Here is a 10,015-nt window from a genome sequence, read left to right on the forward strand (position 1 = left end):
CATCAAAAGCGTGTCTAATGACATAGGTTAGTCCATAGATTAGTAAAGATTACTCACTCTTAACAACAAAATGTACCCAGTTTTGAGAATTGAAATAGTTGCGTAAAAAAGTTTTGCTACGTCTCCGTGCTAAAATGTCCCTAAAATATTTGAAATAATTAGTTATTTATTATGTAAATTACGTAGTGTTAGTTATTTATTCGTAAATTTTCTCTAAAAATGTTTTTATTTGTCAAGAATTCAAAAAAAGAACTTATTAATAAGCCGTTTGTGGCTTCATTCAATATCAAGGCGGCGAAGTATCTTTACTAATCTATGGGTTAGTCTATAACTTTTACGCCATCGAGGAAATAAAAAAATCTAAAATTTACATTGCTTATACAATTTTAGTCGTTGTAAGCCGAGAGTGGTGAGGAAGAGTGGTGCAGAGCAGGCCCGTCCTCCGTGATGGTTGATCATCATGTAGTCGTAACAGTTGGTAACACCATCCTCGTTGCAGTCCTGCAATAAAGTTTTAAGTTATAGGCTTTAAGTCATAGGCATATTTTTGTACGCTGATTTTATAATGTATAAAAATATACATGTTTATAAAATATTTAGTGTGTTTCAAAATAAAAAATACAAGATGTCAATTATATTTTTACGTCTCGACAATCTTATTTTCAAATAGTAAGATATATGAATAAAAGGTGAAATAAGCATAAAACAGACATACAGTATATATATCTTATTTAACTCGATTATTATGAATGTGACTTCAACAGAATTTGTCATTACCTTTCCGAATTTCGCCATATAAGCCTCAACAATTTTCAGGGAGCAGTAGTAATCTCTTGCACAATCTTCGTATGCTGTAATAAATACACAAAAGTAATGTTATTCGCACTTTTCTTTTCGTTTATAATCAATAACAAATTTTAGCTGTCCAAACGCAATAGAAAACGCAAAGTTTAAAAATAATCTACAATTTATTTTATATTGGCAATGTTAATCTATTATATATTTGCTTTATAAACATAATATTTCATTTTAAAATATTATTTTAAGGTATATTTTAAAATGTATAATTATTATTTAACTTCATACCTACCTATGCAATATTATAATGTATTTGCGTATATTAATCATTTATCATCAAATCATATGCATAATCATAAGTTCAGTTCCGGTACTTCTAACCACAACATAACCTTCGTAACATAAATAAAAACGTTTTTTCGATTCAATTTTATTTACACTAATGGATTCATCTTCAATTATATTAGTAATAATAGTAATACAGAACTCATCACGTCCTCATGAAGCATTGAGTATTTGCATTACAATAGCGGTTCCATTCTTAGATGAGTAAAATACATAGATTGATCACTCCTAACAAGAAAGTAACCAGTTTTGAGAATTGAAATTGTTGCGTAAATAAAGTTTTGCTACGTCTTCGTTCTAAAATGTCCTTAACATGATTGAAAAAAAAACCATTACAATATTACGTAAATTACGTAGTATTTTATATTTATACGTAAATTTTCTCTAAAAATGTTTTTTGTCAAGAATTAAAAAATAAATTATAAAATCATCTTTTTGTGGCATCATTCAATTGAATGATGAAATATCTATCTATTTTACTTTTCAAAGGTTCCATTAAAAAGATTTATGTTAAAGGTCGAGGTGACGCGGTCGTGTCATGATTTTGTATTTATTTATAGTTACTAATCGATTGTTCTCATTCTTTTTCTGATTATTTTATCGATGTGTCATTTTAATATTTCCTATGACTGTGTGTGTATAATATTGAATGAACAAACGAACATGCAGTCCACATGACGGGATGGCTACTGCCGTCCATGGGAATCTGTAATCAACCCCCGTTATGATAATATTAGTTTGCTACCCCCGAGGACTAAGTTGAATAAATCGACGGTCCCTACGTATAAAGCGACATGTCAAAAATTGCATTTTTTTATTGCATACATTTTAAGGCTTTGGATATATAAGATTGAAATCAATATTTAAAAATACTAGTACAAAGTTTCGAAAGCTATAACAACATTATAAAAAAAATATTCTTAAAATGGTATAGAGAATTATTTCTAGAGTCGTTTGAACATTAATTACGCTCTCTTGTAAACCTGCGTTTTTGACATGTCGCTTTATACGTAGGGACCGTCGAAATATGTCTTATACAGCAGCCCTTAACATATCTCCATCTACAAATCACCATGTTTATAAGTTTTAGATAACATGTTTTTTTTAAATTTACGAGTACAAAGTCGTTCAAACGAGTTCAAATGACCCGTTCTACTCAGTATGTATGAAGTTCCTACTCCCGTGCACTTACGGATATCCGTGACTATATTAGTCATTTTACATTTTACATTGTGATCACTGGAAAATAGATCAAACTGTATTATCAGAGTGGTACCCATTTACTTATTGGTAATTTGCTCAATTAAAATTTGTTTGAATACATACAAATATTTTATTATTAACGCCAAGGAAGTACGGCTTTTTCACATATATTTTTACCCTCTTTTTATATAACATACAGACATGTCGGTGGTACCTACCGTCGCACTAGAAAAAGCTCTAATATCATGAAATATGTGTTACCTTCTTTTCTCTCAGGGTTGTCGTCAGGCAGTGTAGGCTTTCCGGCGTCCACCCAGTACACCCTGGAGATGTAGAAGGGTCCGCAGTAACCGCCAGTGCAACCATGGGTCAGATCGCAGCCGGCCACATGACAGAGACACCTTAGACACGATTCGTTTAGATTTGATACGTGTATTCCTGTAAAGATTAAATATTTTTTTATGCTGAAGTAGAGAATGAAAATGCAGTCCACCTGGTGGTATTTCGATACTGCCGCTTATGTAGATCTTTAATCAACCTCAAATAAGACTAGATTTCTACCGGAAGTTGACCAAATGTACGTTGTTAACTCTGAGGACTAAGTTGGAACGCTTTGGATAAATATATATCTCTTACCACATCCTACAAAGCGGAACAGCAGCGCTTAACACTGCCCATATTAGGCAGAAATAGATGTGGCGATGGCGCCTCTGATGGTGAACCGCAAAGGGTCTACCAACTTAGAAATAATTATGTTAATCTACAAAATAAACGTTATGATAGAAAATTAAACAAAAACACTAAGTATACTGGATAAATTGAAAGAAACGGTTAAGCTTGACAGGAAACAAAATTTGAAATAAATAATAACGAAAATAAACATTTAATTGAATGGCCCATTGAACGTAGGTTTCTACACATTGGCAAGACTAAGATAAGATGTAAAATAAGATGGAAAGTCCACCGTGTCCAAAGTTGAATGGCTAAAGTTCAAATACCTTAAAGATATGTACAGACTAGTGATGTTCCGGATCGTAAAAATAATAAATCCACGGACATGGATACGGATATGTGGCACGTCACTAATACAGAAAACTCACAGCCATGCAATATTTTTCAAAATGATTTTGCTTCGTTTAACAATAGGATTATCAGTATTTAAGTAGGTAAGCAAACAGCAGACTACCTAATTCATCACGAAAAATACTTAAATTTAAAATAAATTTTGAACTAACAAGAGGTACATTGTAATTATTACTGAATAATAATACCCTTCAACCAATTGTTATTTCTGTAGTGATGAAAATAATTAATGTAATATTACTTCAACCAATTCTTAAAAACTGTGTAAAAAATCATAGGCAAAAAATTAATACATACCCAAAACAGTGTGTAGATACCATAACGCACTCACAACACAGGTAGCCCAAGTTTTTGCGCACACCATTGTTTAGTTTTTAATTAAATCCGATCTCACGATCAGGATCATCTACCGAGTACATTGAGGACCGACAATGAACTGAGTTGAAGCTTAGAGAATCATTTAAAAGTTGGTGACAAAAACACTTAAAGAATACAGTAAAGTACCCTTTACATTATACAAAATGTACCTTATCGCGCGTAATATTGATTTTTGTATGACCCCAGCTCGCAACAACTTCAGAGCGGACTAGCAGTTTGGCGCGGACTATACATATTAAGTAGTAGGTATTTATTGTTGTAATTGAATTCTTCGTGTGATTATTCTGGTGAATACTTCTTTTTACTTTTAAGAAAATAAACTTTTAAAAACTAGGGTTATTTTTTTTTAAATAGAAAAATGAGGATTTATTTCAGGAAATTAGGAGTCCCAAGAAACTTGTGTATGACTAAGGCACTTGTTTTCATAAACCCGTTTCGATCAGTGGCGCAGCTAGCAAAAAACAGACTCTAAAATTTATAGTCTCTATTATTCCTATAGTAGGAAAAGGGGGGGAGGCCCAGAATAAATACATAAAATAAAATAAAATTGTCGGCAGAAAAAACAAAAAAGGTCCCACTTTTTTAGGAATGGGGGATCCGTCTCCACCCCATCTCATATACGCCCAAGCTCATAGTCATGCCCCGATATAACCAAGCATTTGCAATGGGACTCTACTTCAGATATTTACTTCACGGCATCGCTTAATGTAAAAGGTACTTTAGAAACAGGATCTAAATAGCGTTTAGCAAAAACCTCCGCTCGAACATGGGTCACGTATCTACTTACGAGATTTATTTCGATTTGAACGGTAAGAATAAATTAGTTCAGTTATAGAGATCTGTTGGATAACGGTAGCGCGTCATCGTCTGTCAATTTATATTGGCATGATATTAAAGGTTTTGAAAATAAAAATCTAGATTTTAATGTTCTTTTTGATAATCTGACGCGGAAATAGTCAAATGGCATACAGGATGTCTAATAAGTAATATCGGAGCATTAATGATGTGAAATATCGTCAAGTTTTTATGACATCGATAAATCATGAATTATGTTAACCTGACTGCAAAATTGCAATTGCATAGCTTCATTTGCATTTTTAAGGAGCATTTAAAAGGGGTAATCTACTATACTTCCCTGTAGTACCGGGACTAGAATAGGGCTAAGGTATCCCCTGCCTGGCAAGATTGGGAGCTCGAACCGTCCAGTAAGCGACCCTGGGAAGGACAGCGTTATGTGTGGTCGCATACCGTCGTAAACACCAGATGGTGTGGGAAGAGCGAAAACTGCTCCCCCAGGGCAGAAGCCGATCGGGGCATCGCACTTGGAGGACTCCGGTTGTGTTCCGTCGGAGATCCCGGAGTTCTCCAACAAGCGTTGAGGACGGCCACTAGGGGGGTTTTAGTGCGGTAAAAATCCCACATAACCCGGTGTCGCTCCCATGTCGTCGAGTACCTTTAGACGGTTTCCCCCTCATATAAAAAAGGGGTAATCTACTATCAATCCTTTTTTTACGTACTTAGAAATATGAAAAAATAAGAAGTTGGGGATACAATATATTTAAGACATGCTGGCGATAAAACTGATTATATTTCACTGTATTATATATCATACTATACCACTTACCGGATACCCTGTATATAAATTAGGTTCCGGTATCGATACCTAGTATGCCGCTTAGATGAAGGTTTCGTACAGATTACTGAGAATCGATGTTCTTATTGCGGTGAAGATTAAAAAATAGCATGTTTTGATTAAAACATGTTATTTTTATCGCTTTTCTTTTAATATTTTAATCGGGGATAGGATATTGTACTTTGAAGATGGTAGAACACTTCGTGGTTTCACTCCGGCGGCACCACCGTTACATCTATTTCTTCCTCATAATAGAAGTGTTAAGCGCTGCTGTGTTCTGGTTTGAAGGGTGTAGTAAGGAAGACATACTTTTCCGAAGCATTTCTGCTTAGTCCTCTTCGCCGTTACAGTAAGAAATGATTAATTTTAATACAGAGATAATTTCCAAAAATCAACGGTACGTGGAGATTGTACCTAGCACGCTCCGATTCAAAGGCAGAATTTTAACTATGTATCAATAAACTTCACTATTAGCAAGACTTCAACAAACTATAAATAAATCGAATGTATTCCTAAGTTTAGGTATATCCTTGTGCAGCGTATAAAACATACAGATCTAATTGTACTTACTGTCTTTCTGTTTGTCTGTCTACCTTAAAGCCTGTAAACATGGGCGCCGTCAGGATTATTTTCAGGGAGATGCATAGCCGTTTCACGCTCACGGCCTGACAAGTACAAGGACAACCTTTTGTTGCACTGAAATACCTACCTTTACACATTTTAAGATTATTTTCGCTGATATATATACACATATCTCAGATTGTTTGGGCTTGGCAACCTTTTTTTGCTAATAAATATACATTTCAGCAGTGGCGGACTAAGATCGTCGGAGGCCCGGGGCTGACAGTTGAATGGAGGCCCCCAAAAGTGTAAAAAGTTTATTTGACTTTACAAAATGACAAATGTGCCATAGAATTAGTCACCTGTGATTCGATGACTTTTTTTTTCGATAAGTGATACACATTTCATAGATTGTTTGAATCTGACGACCTTTTTTTAGCAACTGTGTTTGGAGGCCCCCCAGGGTCTGAGGCCCGGGGTGGACCACCCCTGCCGCCCCCCCTTAAGCCGCAAGAGCATTTCAGAGGTTTCTTCGCCTATGCGTTTAATTTCCGGCCAGGGTGGTGCAAATGCACCGACTTGTACCTTCCGGCGCCCATGGCTGTAAAACCGCCAGTTAAATCAAGTGACGCCAGGCGCAAAGGCTCATAACATAAACAAACTTGCATAATTCTGTATATGATCCATAATTCTGCATATATCAGTGATACACCATCACATCGCTCATATAAGCTGACGTAAGGTCACGTTCAATGCTAGTTGTTGGGATACCTTGTGAAGACACGACGTTGTGCACGCTTTATATTTATTTTTTTATAGAATATTAAGTTAGGAGTTATGGCGTTAATCGTGATTAAGTTAAGCGCCATATTTTTGCTGGTCGGGCTCTGCGCAACTGGTAGGTATTGGTTCATGTTTATCGCTTAATTTTATACCAGATACCAATATGTGATCTGTATGTAATTTTAAAATATCTACCGTTTTGAAGCTGATTTTTAAGTATTTTCTTCATGTATTTGTGTACACGATGAAAATATTTCTTCGAACTAAGTATACATATTACGTAAGTCACTTGCCTATTCAAATATCCTGGGATGGATGGAGTACATTTCTCATCTCCGTTTTGCTGACAATATTCTCATCTTAGCGGATTCAATTTAGCCCAAATGACATTTTGTATACCTTTTGAAGATCTCCCGTCATGTTCTACCGTACCTACCATTCAAATATCCTTACGTTTCAACTATGCTTTTAATGAAACTTTAGAGCATTTAATATATTTACTATACATGAAACAGCAAATGAATAAGAAAGAATAAAGAAAATAATTAACATTAAAAATAAGATGAAAATAAACATTAGATAATCCAATGTTTTAACGTACTTTTAGATAACACAATGTTTCAATGTACCTTGTGCTGTACCTATTCTTATATATTTATATTCTTTACTCATATAATTTCAGATGAGCCAGTCTCAGAAGAGTGTATAAGATGCATCTGCCAGGCAGTTTCTGGTTGCGATCTGAGCCTGAGATGTGAGGGCGACCGATGTGGTCCGTTACAAATCACGTGGGCCTATTGGGCTGACGCTGGCAAGTGTACACCGCCCGGTGTGTCCCCTGATTCCCCTGAAGGTAGATTCATAAGCAGTTAATAGGTATATATTTGGCATCTGTTAATCATGGGATCCGGGCTCGGATTTTTAACCTCCATAAACCAGGCGAGGTATGCCCCGTGGCTTGTTGAAATAATTTAATTGGTTGGTAATAATTTTTTGAAAGATTTCCCTGAAACCATGTTGTTTCTTTTATTCGGAAAATAATCCTAAATTTTAATACAATATGATGAATTCAGGTGGTGTCCTCTAGTTCTATGCTTGATACTTTTAGGAACATCATCGAAATCTACCTAAACACCGATGTAATAGAGGTATGAAATTATGAAGATTTACATTTTGCGATATATTTCTTGCGAATTTATTACTCTGTAAATGAGTGTTAAGAATTATTAAGTTCTTGCTCGAAAGAATAATAATTACTTAAGTATGTTCATATTTATTTATAATTAATTGTAACTTATTATTTCAGCATACTCCAGCTGCACTAACGATCCTCGTTGCGCGGCCCTTACAGTCCAGGGCTACATGCGTAAATTTGCACAGGTAAGTCAAAATACCTTTATTATGTACAACATAATATTTTGTATTTCATCATCATCATCAACCCATTATTGCCCCACTGCTGGGCACGGGTCTCCTCTCAGAATGAGAAGGATTGCGTTTTGGTATTTTTTATTTACATACGTAATATTATAGCAGCAAATGAGCACGTATTCCACCTGAAGGTAAATGGCCACTATCGAAACATGTAATAAACCCCAGATAAGATTCAGTTTCTACCACAGATGCGATGCTATCCTTGAACACTAATTTTTTTATTAATAAAATAAAATTTTACAATACGTTTAACGGTTTATCAGAGGACTGAGAACTCAAGTCACCTTTATAAACCTGAAAGCCCTTTCTGACAGTATTTGTTACTCAAATTGAAATTAAAGGTGATATTGAAATTTCCAGGATTGCAACGGCGACGGCGTAGTCGACTGCTACGACTACATGGCGATCCACAAGCTGGGAGGATACGGATGCACTGGCCAGCTTCCTTCCAAATATGTGGCAGACTTCAACCAGTGTGTAGCCGGTGTGGGCCGTTAGCAGAGCTAGAATGATCCAGAATTGTAGATGAAGGCAGCTACTCGTAGGTAGCTACTATAATGCTTAAATGCATCTTATGTATGTACACTAGAGGTTACAATTGTACAAAATAATTATATTATACGTATTTAATCATGTACGAGGGGTGAAATAAAATTAATGATAATGTAAATAAAACACGGTAATTCTTGTTTATTTTCTTAATATTAATCAGTTTCCCAAAAAGTCCATGTTTTTCTAAACTCAGAATAAAATTGCGGGAAACACATACATATGCATTCAAAGAGAAGATAATAAAGTATTCACCTGAGACTGAAATATGAAAAAATGGCCAAAAATAGATAAACTTTTAAGTATGTAATATGTGAAATATGATAAAAAGGTTCTTTTTATAATATAGGAGAGAGCATACGAGCATGTAGTCCACCTGATGGAAAGTGGCTACTGCCACCTATGAACATCTGTAATTAACCCCAGATAAGATTAGATTCTTACATGAGATCAGCCACAAATGCGCCGCTACCCGTCAGGACTAAGCTGGAAAGCCTCGGAAAAGTATGATATGGTTTGAAGGAGGCTTACCTCCTCCTCCTCCTCCAGAACATACCAGCATTAACACTGTTGTCACAGGGTTTTTGACATGTGTAATGTGATAAATAATAAGAAACTTGCACATGTGAGTGATTCATATCAGTTGTATGTTTACTTATTTTAAGTCCATTCATTTGGAACGAACTATACTGGTCCCGGGTTTGGTCCCTAGAAAACAGACACACGTAAATGATAAATTATCCATATTTTTCATTCGTATCCTTTAAGTTTTTATGTTTTTTTGTTATTATCCGTACATGTGCATGTGACACCCACAGCTTAGAGTATACAATAGTATGGGATTAGGATCTACATGAAAACAATTGATTCACCATCTTAAGGTATCGGCCATATTGGATTTAAAATGACGTCACTAAGCTAATCCTGCAGTGTCATACAAACCAAATGTGTATACAAAATTTAAGCCCAGTCTGTTGGGTTAAATGGTTTAAAATTCAGTTGCAAGATTTGGACCTCGAATACGTACTTTTTTTTTATAATATAGGAGTAGCAGACGAGCATGCACTCCACCTGATGGTAAGTGGCTACTGCCGCCCATGGACATCTGTAATCAACCCCAGATAGGATTAGATATTCCTACTTGAGGTCGGCCACAGATGCGTCGCTACCCCGAGGACTAAGCTGGAGCGCCTCGGAAAAGTCTGTCTCCCTCCCTTACCACATCCTTCAATCATCATCATTCAATCA

At 35.5% G+C, this 10,015-nt stretch overlaps 2 protein-coding genes across 2 annotated transcripts; one reads left to right on the top strand and one right to left on the bottom strand.

Annotated features, from left to right (window-relative positions):
* Nucleotides 1-321: 321 nt before the first annotated feature.
* On the bottom strand, nt 322-3,928 carry LOC140754000 (lysozyme). The gene is made up of 4 exons (XM_073088893.1): nt 3,727-3,928; nt 2,608-2,784; nt 778-851; nt 322-501 (listed from the first exon to the last, which is right to left on the bottom strand). The coding sequence occupies exons 1-4, from the start codon at nt 3,791-3,793 to the stop codon at nt 361-363; spliced, it is 459 nt and encodes a 152-aa protein (XP_072944994.1). The 5' UTR covers nt 3,794-3,928; the 3' UTR covers nt 322-360.
* A 2,837-nt stretch (nt 3,929-6,765) lies between these two features.
* On the top strand, nt 6,766-8,750 carry LOC140753909 (lysozyme-like). The gene is made up of 4 exons (XM_073088740.1): nt 6,766-6,899; nt 7,467-7,637; nt 8,091-8,164; nt 8,579-8,750. Exons 1-4 carry the CDS (start codon nt 6,839-6,841, stop codon nt 8,714-8,716), a joined length of 444 nt encoding a protein of 147 aa, XP_072944841.1. The 5' UTR covers nt 6,766-6,838; the 3' UTR covers nt 8,717-8,750.
* The last annotated feature ends 1,265 nt before the right edge of the window (nt 8,751-10,015 follow it).

This window comes from Epargyreus clarus, unplaced genomic scaffold (assembly GCF_041222505.1).
Source record: "Epargyreus clarus isolate Ecla_fem2 unplaced genomic scaffold, WU_Ecla_fem_2.2 ptg000027l, whole genome shotgun sequence".
Taxonomy (NCBI): Eukaryota; Metazoa; Arthropoda; class Insecta; order Lepidoptera; family Hesperiidae; genus Epargyreus; species Epargyreus clarus.